Genomic DNA, 17,923 nt, shown 5'->3' on the forward strand with positions numbered 1-17,923 from the left:
CCAAATTTTCTGTATTGACAGTTTGTCCTCTGCAGTCTAACTAACTACAGAAATAGCTCATTTGTCCTCATTTTTTGCAATTGCAGTTGAACTGTTCCTCCAAAAAGAGTAAAAAAAAGCAATATAATAATGTGTACTTTTCTTCTTTATATTTCTGATGAGCTTATTCATAAAGCAACTACACATTATTCATTACATTATTACATCCACTGTTTTCCTAACTCCACCCTGCTGGAAACTAAGACAGCTAAGGAGTATAGAATTGGGTTTTAATTTCTTAAAAGAAAAATTATAACAGATATGGTTTTACTTATGGTTTTCAGGAAAGACTGGTAGTTAAAATATTTTTAAAGATAATTGCATTCTGAAGAATACTGAAATATAGGTCAAAGTGCTTCTCAGATCTCCAGATTATTTCCTTAAATGGAAAACAAATCTCTAGTCTAGTTTCATAAATACCATAATTCATTTTTAAGATTTGGATTCCTGAAACTACTGGAATGTTGAAGTTCATCAAGTCTTCATGTCTCACAGCCAAGGAGCACTTTAACCAATCTTATCTCCAGGAATCAGGACTGTTCTCTTTGTAAAAAGTTCAAGAATAAATAAAAGGCAAGTATGTTTTCTTGACCTCAGCCAAGAGAGGAATATTAGCTCTACATATTAACTCTGGTTAGAGACATATGTACATAGAGACCCTACATTTATACATTTATACAGAGAACTTTAGAAGGTCTACAACTCTGTTTTATATTAGAGCCTTGCTAGTCACAAGAAGAATTTCTTCAGGTGACCCAGACCACATGAAATGAGTTAGTACTCTAAAATTAATAAAAAATATGGGCCTCCTTCAAAATCTCTCCCTATAAGCAAATTATTTCAGTGAAGACTAGCAGCAGCTATCAAGTCTCCTGCTGAGGTGTGGGTGCCACTTCAAAGTGAATTCTGTTAACGATGCTTGTTATCTTGTTGGACTGATGATATCAGCAAATGATGAGATTTCTTTAGCCCAAGGGGGTTGAAAATATCTATTCCATTGAACTTTAAAAGGCAGACCTGTCAAAGGGCAAGTCCCTGGGGTAGACAGACTGGATGGCAATAACATCCAGTGTCAGCTTACTGGGACAAGGATATGACCTAACTCCAAATGAGCAGGTGGCTGGATCAAATTCTTCCCCATTACCAATTCACAGGAAATAAGCTCTGTAAAAACTGCTCCTCCAATAGTATATAAAATGTATTTGTAACAAATACTGATCTGATCCAAAGCAGCTGCAGCTGCTCTGATAGCCAGTTAGATGAGGTCCCTCCAGTGTCACCCCTCAACATTCAAAATAAGACCCCAACTACCTGTTCATTTGATCCATCTACAAAATGACTTACTGAACTCAGACACAGTAAAACTGTTTTTCTTACTGTGTTTTCAAGTGATTTATACCTTATTTAAATACACATAAAAACCAAATTATATTTCTGTATTGCTTTGTGATAACAGTCAGTCCAAGACTGGACAGTGGATGAAAAAAACCCAAACCAAACAAACACCATCCAGAAGCTACAATGCTGGTTATCAGCCTGCTTCATCATCTTCCACACTTACCTTCACCTTGTGGTACTTTAAAGCAAATACATTTATCTACACTCACTACTATGAGCAGTCACAGGCTTTCAGGGCAGATCCCTTAGGCAGCCTTTCTCAAATTATAGGCGCCTTCTACAACCAGCTGCTTAAAATCCTTATCTTCTACCTGCGTTCAACACAAAGCTCCTCATGAAGCTTATCAAGAGAAGATATTTCTAACCATAAATAAATATAAAGTCCAAATCTTACTGCATACTAAAACTACTATCAAGACAGATTTTTGTGAGCAATAGTGTAACCCAGTGATTTATTTTACAAATTTAAAATCAAAACCACCTGGATTCTCATCTCTGCTGTACTGCAAGCTACAAGCTCAGATATACAAGTAAGTAACTATAAAGTTACTTAGTCAATGGCCACTACAAGGTAGTAAAAGCTGGTTAAGTACTCTTCTACTGACAGTAACAGGTGTTTTGAGATTCAAAAGAGACCAAGGGGAGGCATCATTTTCAACATCCTCAGGAGGGGAAGAGGAGGGGTAAGCACTGATCTCTTCTCTCTCAAAGGAGATTTAGGTTTGATATCAGGAAAAGTTCTTCATCCAGAGGGTGGCTGGGCACTGAACAGGCTCCCCAGGGCAGTGATCACACCACCAGCCTGACAGAGCTCAAGAAGTGTTTGGACCAAGTGCTCTTGAGCACATGGGGTGACTCCTGGGGCTCTGCTGTGCAGGGCCAGGAGTTGGACTCATTGATCCTTGTGAGTCCCTTCCAATTCAGTTTATTCTCAGATTCTGTGATTTTCTTATTTAGCAAAGAATAAATCTGCTCAGTTTAAGTGCTTTGTGCTGTAGTTTAAGCTCATGCACAGAGACATTTACCATGATAAACAAAGTATTAATAGCTTATTTCTTCATACTAATTTGCTTTAATGTTTGGGGCCACAATCTGTCATTCACTTATCTTTGCATCTGTTTCCTCATTAATAAATTAAACATAATCCTTCTTTCCTCTTGTCAGTCAGTTGATTGTTCTCAGTATTCACAAGGACTCTGTAAATATTATTATACATGCAGTTGAATTACTAAGCACATTAGTGCTCTAGTCAATTGTTTCACAGTATAAAAAACAAAAGTAGCACATTCCAGTCAAACTTGCAAAATATGAAAATCTTACTTAAAAATAGTGTAGATAAATCATTCTTTCAAAATTCTATTAAAATTGGTCTACTATAACAAGAAAAAGTCCTGACACAACCTTTCAAAAACAGAAGTAAAATAACCAGTCTTGTGACAATTAGCTGCCAGTGGCTACTGATACATTAAAAATAATAAATAAATACTCTTTGTAGCTCACAATTTAATAATACTTCATTTATTTGTAATTTTGCTGCTCTTCAGAAAGATATAATGAAATGTTTCTGAGCTCCTGTCCATCCACTCCCAGAAACAAACAACTTGCGCTGAAAGCATTTAAAAGGGTGGTTTCATCATGAAAAGGTCACAAAAAGTAACAAGGTCCTGGCAACTGAAGCACCTTCTGTCTTAGAGGAATGTCTTGCTTTCTTTATTACTTATAGAGAATGATTCTACTACCCTCATTTCATGTCAATATTTTTATTTGCATTTAATTACAGACAACTATTTAGTTGAAAATGTCTTAAGAACTCAATATGGTTAGACCTTGTCAGGTACAGGTCTGTATTCGATGGCCATCTGCATGGTATGAATTCATTGAACATTACATCTATGTAATAGCTCAGGATTTGCATATGGTTCTGGCTGGTTTTATACAAAACAATTTATGACTGGCATGTTGTCATAAAAGTTTATCTGCTGCACAAATGTCTGGCTACAAGCACCACCACTACTGACTAGTGACAGTAGTAGCCAAACAACTCCTACAGATAAACTGTCAGTAGTACCACCTGAAAACATGTTTGCAATATTTTACAAAAATGGTGTTAAATAAAAAACTGATCACATTTTCTGAAATTGTAGTATATTTCTACACCGTGCTTTGGCAAATGCTTGGCACTATTAAAAAATGTCTCATAACTGAAGTGCCTTACTATGAAATTTTTATTGTCTAGAACCGGGCTCTAATTATCTTAAATGTTAAAATTTCACTGATGATTAATTCTGCTTTCTACTAATGGGCACAGAAATTAATTACTATGACAAAAGTATTAACAACTTTTCTTCTTGTTTAAATTAGTATGCACATTGGTATGCATACAACTTAGAGGCTTGTCATGTTTTTAAACAGATGATGCCCAGCAGTCCCTTCCAACCTAAACCACGGCATGTTCCTATGACAGCCAACAGCAAAAGAATAGAGGAAGAGTTAATTAAACATGCAAGACTGCAAAAGAACAAGAATTGACTAACTCTTCCAGTAGGGGGAGATGTTCTTTTACAGTTTATCAGCAATTAAAAGTGATAACCAGATTACATCTCTACCTTTTTAATGAAATCAGCTGCTTAAGACTAACTAGTATGTGTGCTTTGGTAGTGATTATGTCCAATAGAAAGTTGTATGGAAACCAGAAAAACCAAAAATTCACTGCAAGAGGCCAATGTGAATAAAAATAGAAGACTTATTCTTGCCTTCCTCTCAAAACAATTATGTTTTGACACATTATTTCTATTAACCCTTTCAGTAAACAGCACTTGGATTAGTATAGCTGAAAGCGCAGTGAACTGGGAACATGTTTAGAGGAACACCTTCATCTGGCTTTGCCACCAGAGAAACAGCTGTGAACGTACACCACAGGACATTTTTTAAAGCAATCATGGTGACAATAGAAATTCCATTTATTAAATATGAATGGGATTTATTCCTGATATATTTAGACGTCTATACAATTGCATCATTCCTGAAGACTCCTTTTATTGTCTTTATCAAAATCATGACCCATCTAGGTAGATCCTAAGACTTAAGGCAAATGTCCAAACCAACTAAAATTAATATGAGATGACAGGTGCCTATTTCACCTAGAGGAGCAGTTCATATACAGGCATGTACAGCAGAGTGATATGAATTTAATGAGCCGATGTTTCCCTAGTCTGTCTAAATGGAGGTGAACTAATTAAAGCCTCTATAGTTTTTCTGCAACATTTTTGATTGGTATAGACAGAACAAAGACTATATTCTTTGGAAATAATAACATTATTTTCCCCATTTTAGGCAGACGAAAATGAAGGTTCACCAAAGTCAATGAGCAGCCTTTGGAAAAATCAGGAAAAAAAATGCAAAACAGTCTGGATTTCTAGCTGGTAGTTCTGCTAAGTGAACAGAAATCACTGCTGCTGGTAAGCATACAGATTACTTCCCACTTCTAAAACTGCCTATCAGTAAAATGCCACACTTCCTACTTTCTAATGCTGTGGAAATAGATGCTGCTTTTACTTTCAGCAGGCTGCAAGGAGACACACCTGCAAGTACAACTCCAAGCCTTGTCGTCGCTGCTCCAGGACCTTGGGGACCCAGTTTCTCACGTGCTTTGAAGGAATCTCTGGTGTTCTTATGAACTTCTTGAGCTGCAAGAAAGAAAGACAGAAAGAAAAAAAGAAAAAGAAAAAAAAAAGAGCATAAAAACCTATGTATTAAGGACAACAGCATGGAAATGAAGTTACTTACAATCATCTCCCTGAAATAATAACAGCTGTCATACCTACAGAATGTTAAAAATCTTCACATCCAGTTGCCCTGGATAGTAAAGAGGAACCATACTAACAATTTTTTGTGACTAATAGCCTGAAAATGAAATGGCAACCACTACATGAGAATATTTTAAATTAGATTTTCCCATTAGCCTACCTGGGACAATACCTCACAGCATTACCATGACATAACCAGAAATTACCTTGCTAAGTGCAGTGAACACACGATGATGGCTTTTAATTCCAGAGTTAGGCAATTATAAACAGGTGTGAAAAGTACAAGGAGGAGTGCTAACCATTTCTCTAGAGAGCTGGCAATCAAGAGAGAAAAATATTGATGCTCTTAAAGTGTACCAAGAGATTGACAGTCTGTGTTTAATATCTTACACAGAGAAACAGCAAGATTGTCACTGATTATATTTCAAAGACAGCTCCATAACTATTCCTCTAAAGATTCCCACGGGAAACCTTACACATGTATCTACATAGATCTATACATAATGTGTATCTATATAGATCTATACACACACACACACACACACATTATATATTTATATATGTATACATATGATAGTATATACAAAGACAAAAACATGCAACCTGACAACACTAAAAATCCCCTTGCTGGAGCAACATATTTTTAAAATCAAAAATTATTAATGTTTTACTCAAAACTACAGAGCAAAAATAATAGCTGAAATAGACTCTATTGCATTTTAATAGAAGCTGGCATTCTTTCTGTTGGATATTGCCTCTGAGTAAATCTGAAGCAAAGAATGCAAGGAAAGAAACTCAAAATTGACTTTGACATGCATACCCATGGGAGACTGAGAATTTACATTTCATCTTTGAGCTTGCTGGGATGTCACTATAGGAAAAAGCAGTGGCAACGTATCAACGTCTCTGCAATCACAAGTATCGAAGCTGCAGCCAGGAAACCTCAATTGCTCTGGAAACATTTTGCAACTTCCTTATTTCTTAACAGTGCTAAATTACAATTAAAAGTGAAGTGAGAAAAACAACTTGAAAATAAAACTCCAAACCCAGCTACGTTTACTAACTGATCTTAAAAACAGAATACAACCCCCCATTTTTCCCTCTAAATTGATTGGGGATGTTGAAGAAACTACGGTCACCACTGTTGCGAACTATGACAGCACCTGCAAGTGAGCAACAAATGAGAAGAACGCTCCAGATGAGTGCAGACAAATCTGAAAATATACAAGCGTCCACCAAGACCTAGCTGCTTACAAGACAAATACTCTGTGGCTGGTAACTCAGCTGGTGATTAACAATCCCCTTGTGCTCTGTGGCCCTGTTACATATAAAACATCCAAACCCCAACTATTTAATGTGCTGGCATAGATACTGGTTGTAAGTACGAAGCCAACATTATACAGATATACATATACATATACAGATATACATATACATATACAAAAGATACACTAAAAGCCCATTTTCTTATGCTTACAATATCCAGTCATATATATTGCTATAAAAAATTATAACAATGTCAATGAATATTACGCAAAACTATGTATGCATTAGCTGTATTGCTTCAGACTTGTTCCAACACAAAACAAAACATATTTATCTGAGGACTATTACTGGCCACAGTACCTTCCTGTCTGTAACACTGACCTAATGCCCATGGACATGCTGTAGTCTCTATTTCCTGAAAGACCTAAAGATGGTGAACATGATCAAGTAAAGAGTTATTTGTCCAATTATGAAAAGACAATATGATGTAGAGTATACACTAGTTACTCTAAAATTATAGACAACTTGCAAAAAAAAGATGTTTTACTCTTCAGTTTTTTGTAAATTTCACTGCAGTAGTTTTAACATTGTGACTTTCTAGCATAATTATATTTAAAAAGAACTACCAATATTTATTAACATATGGGCAAAGAAGTATAAAAAGATATCTGGGGATAAATATGAACAAATGGTTGTATTTTAAACTATGTTATACACCTAGAAATAATTTAATTCTTGCTAAAAAACTTTCCAAATGAGAATAATAAAACTTCTGTTCAGACATATATAATACTGTAATGGGTATGGTGCATAGCCTGACAGGCAAGGTTTGTTGTTCATAAGCAAGGCAAAGCATAATGGTGTATGCAAGCTATTTCATAGAAGCCAACATCTGTGGGTCGTTTCTGTGAAAAGTATAAATTGTACTCCTGGTGTAATGTGGAAGTCTTGAAAATATTTTAAACCTTTTCCACTACAGCCAGATTACACAGGAAGTGGGGCTTTACTTTCTTACATAACTGGAATCTATGAAAGATTGAACCCAAGACAGAAATCCAGACGTGTTCTTGGAAACAGCTTTGTTTAAAAAATGTAATTAATCAAAACATTGATTGGCATTCTGATGAATGAATAATGTCTTCTAAGAGCAACAGTCCTCCTTCCTCCCCACAATGCCAGTGAGGCACACTGTTCTCCAGCAAAAGGCACAATCTCCTCATCGGCCTCTACGTCCATTTTCTACCACAGGTGCTCTCTACAGAAACTTTGTTTCTCCTATCTACAGACATCTCCAACATTAAGGGCACCTTGAATATGCAGCAAGTCTAAAGAGACCTTTCCAATTGCCATGTACTTGCAGGAATTTAGAATGAAACATACATTTCAAATTAAAGGAGAAGAGAGGAGGATAAAGACCATACTGGCATGCTGATAGTAAACTGATGCAAATACTTTCTCTAGGATTTTTGTAACACCGAAAGCATTAAGGTTCAGAGTATGAGCTGTTCAACAATACTAACCAAAATTTTACAACTTCAAAAAGTAATACTTATTGAAAACGTATATTGTTGCAAAAATATTATATATGTTTTGCATCTGTGCAGGGAACAAATAAGGAAAAGTCTCTATTCCTTTGCAGAGTAATATAAATAGCAAATGAATAAGAAAACAAAACAAAGTGAAATGTGGTGCAAAGTGCCTGGTTAGAATATCTGTTTTTCAGATTTGTTTATTTTGCTGCTACTTCTGCAGAGAAAGAAAGGGGGCATCATTTATGGTTTTTCTGGTGTTATAAGAAATCTCTGCAAAAGGAGTTATTGCAGTGAAAATGGTGTACAAGAAGACAAATCTGAGTGAGACTGCAGCCATCCACGACTTTTTCATGGAGTAATTGTGCAGCTCCAGAAATTACACTGAAGTTGGACCAGCTGTCCCATCTCTCTGGCTAGCTGGGAGAATGCCAGTTATGTGATGTGGACCCTCCACCAGTTCTGCTACATGTCCATCCTGCGATGGGCTGAGGACAAGCCCAAGCACCCCCTCTGCAAGAGGAGGATACTGTCAGTCTTGCAATCATTTCAGCTGGATGATGACTGCTTGGAGCATGTCACCACACCCCCAATGACATGAGTCATCCACCAGGTGGGTGTGGCTCTGGGACATCCATCATCCTGGAGCACCACAAAGGTGGGCTTCAAGAAGGAGTGCTCAGGTGTCCCATGGGTGGCATCCAGCCTCCGTGTGCTCATTGAACTGCTTTCAGAACCATGGTATGCTCCTCCAGACACTGCAACCATGGATCCATCATGGCATGGAGATATTTGGCAACAGTGTTGGATGAGCCATGGTGGAAGACACCATCACAACCATCCCAACCTAACACAGGATGAATGCAGAGCTGCTGGCCTGGATGCTGGGGTGTCCCTCCAAAACTGCATAGTGAAATCCGTGCAGCAGTGTGTGTGTGTCGCTGTGCAATGCAGCAGCAGAAAGGCACCTCCTCCACTGCTGCTGGTGGGGATCCTGGCAGCCACCCCTGGGCTTCCATTGCCATTCTACAGAGCAAGAAGGGCCCCTGGCTGAGTCAGGGAAGGCTGTACCCAGGGCTGCCACTTCCAAATGGCACAGTAAATGCTCCCCTGAAGGGTCACAGCAACTCCTAAAGAGAAGGGAAAAAGACCCCCAGGGCCTCTCCAGCAAACAAGAGCCCAGCACCATGATGTTGGAAGATGCCTTGGAACATGGTTAAAACTGGTGGTATGTGTCAGCCCTTAAAAGCTCCCAGCCCCAACTCTTGAAATAAAATAAATGCACAAATCTATAGGGAAAGTCTCAGTGTTATTAACAGTATAGATTCTGTCCTCGCTCTTTTTTGCCAGGTAGGATGGAATGTTAATCCTGATGGGTCCTTCTACTTGTGTCAAGTACTGTATCATTGCTCCTCTACATGCAAGCACTGCCCAGCTGATCCTGGGACAGGTGTTCCCAGATTGGGGTCTCCAGACCCAGCCCATGACCCCACTGCTCATCACTCCAGGCCTGTTTCCTCTTCTCTGTACCTTCTGCTCCATGTCCCTGGGCTCTGCTCTCCTACCAGCCTGTAATGCCTGGGGCAGCCTTCCTACAGTGGCACCCAAATCTCTCCTCTTGCCTGGAGTCACAATTTGGTGCTGCTTTGACTCACAATTTGACTCTACACCATGCCAGAGTCATCCCCTGCCACAGCAGGAGCCCAAGAAGGGGAATTATGAAGTCCTGCCCCTGTGAAGGAACAGCTGCACAGCTGCCCAGATGGTGAGCAGCCTGGGAAAGGCTTCTGTCCACAACCACAGGCTTTCTTCTCCCTTTTCCATATCCAGACTTGGTGTTGGCATTTCTTCTCCTCTGCTTGCAAAGGACCCTCATGTAGGTGCTCAGCAGATAGATGCCAAGTGGCTGAGGACACTGAGTTTGCTTAGTTTGGAGAAAAGTATGATGAGGGATGATGTCATTACTTCCTGAGGAGGGGAAGTGGAGCCGAAGGTGCTGAGCATTTCTCCCTGGGATCCAGTAACAGGACATGTGGGAATGGCTCATAGCTGTGCCAGGCGAGGTTCAGAGTGAACATTTCTTTACCAAGAGGACGATCAAACACTGAAAGAAGATTCTTAAGAGGTGGTGGATGTCCCAGGCCTGTCAGGGACATTTGAACGATGCCCTTAATATAATGCTATAATTTCTGGTCATCCCTGCATTGCTTAGGCAGTTTGACTATATAATTGTACATCTTTTCCAACTGAAAATATTCAATTATATTTCTAATTCTAATTCTGTACTACATTACATTATACAGTACTATACTGTGGGAAGATATCGTGATGTTACGCACAAGATATCACGATGTTACACTCAGGCGGAACCCCTCCCCTTTCATGGTTACTTTACCGTTAGCCCCTGCTATAAATGACCCTGTCCAACCGTTAACAAATGCCATTTCACCGGCCACCACTTGGTGTGTGCGTGTGCTTGGTCCATGTGGCAAAGGTGCTGCCACCGAGCCGTCCTCGACCCGGGACGCCACGCCCCAAGCAGCAGCAACAAGTGGTGCCGAAACCCAGGATCAAACAAGGGACCTTTAGACTGTGGGTGATCATGAGTTTTCTGAGTGTGGGGATTTACAGCTGCGGGGATGTTCTTTGTGGCTCCCAAAGGTCCTGGAGCCCAGAAGTCTCCAGCCAGTCGAGTTCCCAGACCGCGTCAGACTCGAGCTGGGATGAGTGGTTCCGCAGGTGGTCCATTGCTGATCCTGACTCTTATTCTGATGATTCTGATTCAGACAAAAAGGGAGTGGGAGCACGTAAGGTGGGAGCACGTAAGCCATCACAATCCTCCTCCTTGGGTCAAGGGAAAACTAGGAAAAGAACAAGCTCCTCTTATGGACTGGAGGAGAATAAAAATAGCGTGTGCCAAGTGGGCCCCTTCAGCCAAGTTAGTGTTTCCTGTCTGGGTGGGGGGCCAGGCGGAAATCAAAGAACCTATACGCCTGTGAATGCCAAGGACATACGGGAAATTGTCAAAGCGATTGCAGACAGGGGGATTAATTTGGTGATGGTCTCTACTCTCATTGACTGTTTTTGGAGGGGATGACATGCTCCCATTTGATATCAAGCAGACACATCAGGGCCAAAGCGCTCGCAAAGAAATGTGGGATCTCAGCCGCTGATGTGAAGCACGTCGTTGCCTCATGCCCCTACTGCCAAAAATCACCACTGTGGTCCAGCGGCATCAACCCCAAGGGCCTCAAGGCTGCTGAAATATGGCAAACAGATTCTACATTATGCCAGCTGCTGAAACCCCAAGCATGGCTTGCGGTAACAGTGGACACCTACAGTGGAGTAATCGTGGCCACACAACACCAAAGGACCGACTCCAAAGCAACTATCCAGCATTGGTTAACAGCCATGGCATGGCTTGGTATCCCGAGGCAAATCAAGACAGATAATGGTCCGAGTTTCATTTCAAAATCAGTCCAAACATTCGCATCAAGATGGGGTATAACTTTAGTCCACGGCATCCCGTATAATAGCACCGGACAAGCTATTGTCGAACGGGCTAACCAAACCCTAATAACTAAACTGGAGGTGCTAGCAAAAACAGAAGGTTTTACCCATTCCATTCCCGCCAAAAGACCAAGCGCGCATCTTAGCAACTGCCCTGCTGGCTTTAAATCAGTTCCCCAGGGGAGATGAAAGAAAAAGTCCTGCCCAGAGGCACTGGGCCACGCGGGGCCACTAGAGGAAGGCCCACAAGTCATGATCAAAAATGAATTAGGAGAATGGGAAACGGGTTGGAGGCTAGTACTCACAGGGTGAGGGTACGCAGCCGTTAGGAAAAATAGTAAAATTAAACGGTGCCCGCTTAAGTCGATAAAACCGGACCTTCAGGGCAAAAAACTAATGAAATTTGTAAAGTTTGTTTTGCAGGACTGAATCCTCAGACACCCTCACGGCCTGTATCTTCCTAAAGGCTGTGACGAATCGTCAAGCAGCCCGATGGCAGACCATGCCGGGGTCGTGAAAGAACTCAGTGACCAAACTAAAGGAGAGGCTGGCACAGAGAAGGACTGGGGGGAAAAAGCTCAACAGAATGTTATCAGTCATGGTTCACATAAATGTTGTTTTTGAAAGTCTTGTTTTAAGTGGTATCCATCAAGTAGAGTTCGAACACTGGCCAGGTTCTGGCTCTACTTGAATGGAATGCCAATCAACCTGGAGTTTTTCCTGCATCAAAGGTTCAAAGGGCGTTTTGGAGAGAACATGAGTCTGGACATGAGCTCTCCAAATCTCTAGCTTTAAGGTCAAACAGGTCGCAGACTCTGGGAGGATAATTCGGTGCTCTGATGTCAACCAAAAAACTGAGGAGGTCCTGTGAAGATATCCAAAGTCATGGTTCAGTCAGCCCCCAAGACTGATCACCTTATATTTTAAACAACTTTGTGTTGTTTTTTAGAAAAAAACAGTTAGAGATTGTTAGCTTTTTGTTTGTTAAACATTTACAGTTACAAGTTTGTTGCGGTTGTGTTACATTGTTCAAGTTCCGTGCATTTTGCCAGTTATATGTTTCCCACTTGTCAGTTTTAACCTTAGCATTTTCTATGTTTTTAGCTGGTCATAAAAGGGGGGGAAATGTGGGAAGATATCGCGATGTTACGCTCAGGTGGAACCCCTCCCCTTTTATGGTTACTTTACCATTAACCCCTGCTATAAATGACCCTGTCTAACCGTTAACAAATGCCATTTCACCATCCACCACCTTGGTGTGTGCATGTGCTTGGTCCGTGTGGCAAAGGTGCTGCCACCGAGCCGTCCTCGACCCAGGATGCCACGCCCCAAGTGTGGCAACACTATACTATTCTAACAACAGGAGACTGCCTACTTGGATAGGGCACATTTTAAGGATATAAATCCTGATTTTTCCCTCTTAATGTGCCCTAGCCTATTTCACTGTATAAATTCTATTCATCTGCTTTACCTTCAACTGCAGAATTATTTTCATCTGTAAAACAAAGCACTCATATATCACAAAGCGTAGTGGTTGTTGAGTGACTTATTTTACTGTTTCTGACACTGTTGCTTATTTGGTTTCATATTTAATATGAACACAAGAATGACAATATCTGAGACATATCTGTAGTAAAACAATAAACAAGGAAATGAGTATTAATAAATGGCAGATGATACCACTACTGAGGCAAGAAGCAAATAGGCAAGAAGCACTAGCACGTCTTAATTATGGTGCAGTAAAAAAATCATCCTCAGGTTAATGCTTCTTTCCTGAGCTAATTCAGAACCACCAGCAAACATAATGGTGGAAATAAACTCCTCTGAAGTTGCACTGGCAGGAGCTGTAAATACCCATGCTGATCTCTGTTGCTTGCAGAGGAAGCTCTTCCACAATGAAGGCAAGCAGCATCAAAGTAGCTGATTGTGCCCACACATCACTGCCAATCAGACCTACAAACCAAGAGACGCTTAGTTGACCCAGATCCTAGGACTGAAGCTCTTCAGTACAGTCCCACTGCTGGTAATGGGCTGCAATGCTCCTCCAGAATTCTCCTTCACAATACCTGGCCTCCATAAAGTAGAGAAAAAAAATAAAGCATGCCTTTCAGCTTCACAGCAGTCTTTCAGTTCAGCTTGGAGAGAAAAATTCATACTTCAACAAACAATGGTCAAAGCAATTTACAGAAGTATTAGTGGATAACCACCCTTGAAAGCACCAAGCTCCCTTCTATATGTTACTGAGATGATTCTGTAGACAAGCTTAGCATTTATTTTATATTACATTATTTGAGATGCTTTACTTGGTCATTTTCGTATCTGGTTTTCCCATGTACAAAAGTTGTTTCCTCATCTTTACATATGGCAGGTTAGCAACAAAATGTATAGATCTAACAAATTATTTGCCTAACTGGGAAAAAACCACTCTATTCGTGGCAGGCATGGGATATATTTTGTGACTTTACAAGAAGACAAAAACATACTACAGACAGCATTTTAGCCATATGGCATGTAAACAATAATCAAAAAGGAAAGGAGACTTAGTAAATGTGAGAAAGCATCACTCCCTTCTACAAAACAAAGAAGAAATTGAGTTAGTTAGGAATTAATTTCCAAAGGCATGAATCACAGGATGTATTTATGATAAACCATGTAGAAGAGAGAGGAAAACCACAATTACAAGAGAGAGGAAAACATCAGTGATGCAAAACAAAGCAACATATTATAAAGTAAAAGATGAGTACCTTTTTATGAAGTGCATGGAATTCACTATACCTCTTCTCCACAAAATGTTTCCTTCCACTCACCAGCACTTCTATTTTAAAGACCTGAAAATTATAAATAATAAAAAAGAGGGTAATGTTACTTGCACAAACAGTTCAGTGACATGGTTGTGACTGCACATTTTACCACAGTCATTCTTCTAAGTAGTCCCAAAAAACCCAATGTGCCTCATGAGTTGCAGAAGTACAACAGTGATTAATGCTAAATAAGGCTGAGTCTTCTGTTAACCTGTTCTTTCAACAAACATAAAAACCAGCTTAAGCATGGACTATGTGCTTTATATTAAAAAGTAAGCTTTAAAATATCTCCTTTCAGAAAGATACAATATACTTTGAACTAATCAAAATAAAAAATAATGGTAGGGACAGAAAAAAAATCAGGGAGAAATTGGTAGGGACAGAAAAAAAGAAATCAGGAAGGGGTTTAATTCTTCCCCCCTTCTTACAATGCAGCGTACTAATACATTCACACGTGTCCAATAGGAGCTGGACAATATATGCATTATGTTATGCATGGAAATAGAGAAATAAATGCAAACACTATATTGTAGGCTAATTTCCTCCTAACCTACAAATTCACCTCTAGTCTCAATTGAATTTGTGCTATGTACACTCTATGAAGAAACAAAACAAAATGCACACATGGCAAATGCTTATTTTCTTTGTATGATACATGTGACAGCTTTTGTTGCTGCCTCTGGAAGGTTGAAAGGCCAGGAGAAGCAACTCTCTGGATCCACTAATTAGTAGTCACTAACATGACATTTTCTTGATTCTCAGGTCAGCAGGTCAGTTTTGAGGGCAAGTGACGAGAAATATTTCGAGGTACTCAAGAAAATATGGTCTATTAAATGAAGACAAAATCAACAGAGAAGTAATACAGAAAAGGTGCCTGTTCTATCTAGGAGTTCTTTGTTTTCTGTTTTGCCCAGAAAATGCTGGAAATAATTATTTTCAGGACAATGCAAAACAATGTTCAGGATAGATGATCACATCAAGACCCAAAACTTAGCCAAATAAAATGTTCTTTGAAATAAATTTGCAAACAGTGTTTATGCCTGAATGCAGAAAAAAGGGGTTTCTGTCACAACATGCCCAGCTAGCATTGATCAGAGCAAACACTGACATACCATACTGGATAAACACCTTCTATTGTCCACTAGAACCTGCCTTTCAAACAGGTCAAAATGCTATGGTTTTCACTGGCTAGCCAAACAACATTAAAAACAGACAGTATTTTATTTAATCCAGACTGAAATGCTTTTACCTTTGAATGCAGTATGGATCGGACCACAGTCATTTCCCACCAATATTTATATTACCAAAATTCATTTGGGTTGCTGTAATAACCTGTGCTACATTCTACATCTTTGAATAGGACTATGTCTGTGTCCTAACAGTACAAGCAGATGGTCTTATTTGGGTGCATTGATTTCCCGCCCCCCATCCCCCTTCTATTTGGACTACTTTGGAAGGACAGCCAGTGGCTATGAAACAATTTTCCTCCACACATGAAAAAACTCCAAGGCACCCCTACAACTTTAAGTTCAGAATTGTAAAGAGAATCATATGCAAAGGAAAATCAATGGAGACATTTTTCTTTAGTTAAGTCTTAACATATTAATTGAGAGTAAAATATTATTTACATTTCATATTCTATACACTACATAAAAGAAATAGTTCTGCAAGGAACAATTTGTTTTGGATTGCGCTTGAACAAAGGAGTTTTAAGGATAACTTGTTAGAAAGAATGGGTAACAAAATATGAAAAGTGATCATGGGTCTCAAGCAAAGGTGTTGCAACAGTTTTGTATTTACTTGATTTTAAATCTCTGGGAATTATGAGGAACTTTATAACACCCACTTACACGTCAGCCAGCTAAGACCCACTCACCACTTTAAGTTTAGCACTTCTGTTGGCTACAGGATTTGCGAAACAATTTGGAGAAGTCAAAGGGGCTCCTCCCTCAGCTACAACCACTCCCTTGGCAGGTAACTTTCTTGTGAATCACAGGTTGGCATGTGAAGTTCCATTTTGATTTTACTCATTTGTGTGTCTTCAGAGAAATATCTGTCCTTCTGAAATCTAAAAACTCATTTTTTCATAAAGGAGAAGAGTGGATTATGTGAAATGAAATATAAATCCCTATGTGGACCTTGTTTTCAAAGCATGTATCTATTTTGTTCTGTGTTTCATCATGGGTTAAGGAACCACATAAATGTTTTCAGAACACCAAAAACTATGCTACTTTTATTCTTCATCCTCTTTTGATAACAGTTTCATAAATTTTGCTAATGTAATGACATTGAACAATGTATTTGACAATTACTTTCACAGAAGGTGAAAGAAGGAAGCGTAGCTTCTCCTGTAATGTTATTTCAAAATACACACACTGCCACCCTTACACCTTCAACTCCTTGCACCTTGGTCCTAAAGTGTAAAGGCTTTAACTTGCCCCTCACATTCCAGAGGCCTCAGATCCAGCTTTAAAAGACACCTAAAATTTACAAAAGCAACAGCAACTGCTATGCTTGAAGTTGAGTATCACTGAAAACAAAACCGTGCAAATGGTGTTTCTAATCTACTCATTGTGGCACCTAGACTTCGGAAATATAAAGAAATTTGTGATAAATGAGTGGACAACGCAGAAATGTTTTCATCTAATTTAAATCTAAATATTAAACTGATTTACAAATTAACTCGTAAAGCAGAAATGCAAGAAATAACACAATTATGTTTATAAACGTGTATGATTACATGACTTAACTCAGACTGCATAAATTCCAGGTTTGCCTTGTCACTATTTACCAGATCACAATTCACAAGAGCAAATTAAAAAGCATATGAATTAGTTTCTGTGCCACTGTTTCATAAAATGACATGGCTTTGTGTGAAAGACAAAAAATACATTGAGCTGAGAGAAAGATAGGATCTCTTAATGGATACAAAATAGCTATGAGCAAATCTCACACAAATTTAACTGTGCAATTGCAGGCCCTGGCAGAAAAACAATATAAGGAAACTGGTGAACATAGATGAAAGTGCCAAAATAAAGACGGAAGAACTATGGGGGAAAAATTGCAACAGTGCTAGGAAATTACTTTTCTAGTAAAAATGTTCATGTTCCTTGAACAGATAACTCTCAAAAGATGACTTTTTATAAGTGAAAGATACTTAAATGAAAAATGCAAGAATTAATCTCTGAATTAGACAAGCAAAATACTTTTCCCATAGCCATTGGAATACCAGAAATTACACTTCCCTGAACAATTTGCAGTTCACCCTGACTAGGACACAAAGGACCACAGATTTTAAGACACCAATTAGAAAACTCCAAGAGTACTTTGAAACTAAAAACATCTCACTGTTCTTGGTTGCTGCCACAATAGTTATCAGTGATGTCTGCACATAGCTACAAGATCATTAGCCATTAAAAGCATTCTTCCAACAGACTTTAACACACATTAACAATGTATGGGGCAAAAATCTCTGCATTGGATGTCAGTATGAATAATGCTGATTTCTTAAACTAGCAGAATTGCAGCTCTGCCACTGTAACTCATAACCAAATTCATGATGAAAACTTTGAAA

At 39.2% G+C, this 17,923-nt stretch overlaps 1 protein-coding gene across 1 annotated transcript in view; it reads right to left on the reverse strand.

Moving 5' to 3' along the window:
* SNX24 (sorting nexin 24) overlaps nt 1–17,923 on the reverse strand; it is a 91,408-nt gene that overhangs the window by 31,464 nt on the left and 42,021 nt on the right. Inside the window, exons 2-3 of the mRNA XM_036402842.2 lie at nt 14,293–14,376; nt 5,019–5,123 (exon numbers count right to left, since the gene is read on the reverse strand). Coding sequence (XP_036258735.1) covers nt 5,019–5,123; nt 14,293–14,376 — 189 coding nt within the window. The remainder of the gene's footprint in view (nt 1–5,018; nt 5,124–14,292; nt 14,377–17,923) is intronic.

This window comes from Molothrus ater, chromosome Z (assembly GCF_012460135.2).
Source record: "Molothrus ater isolate BHLD 08-10-18 breed brown headed cowbird chromosome Z, BPBGC_Mater_1.1, whole genome shotgun sequence".
Taxonomy (NCBI): Eukaryota; Metazoa; Chordata; class Aves; order Passeriformes; family Icteridae; genus Molothrus; species Molothrus ater.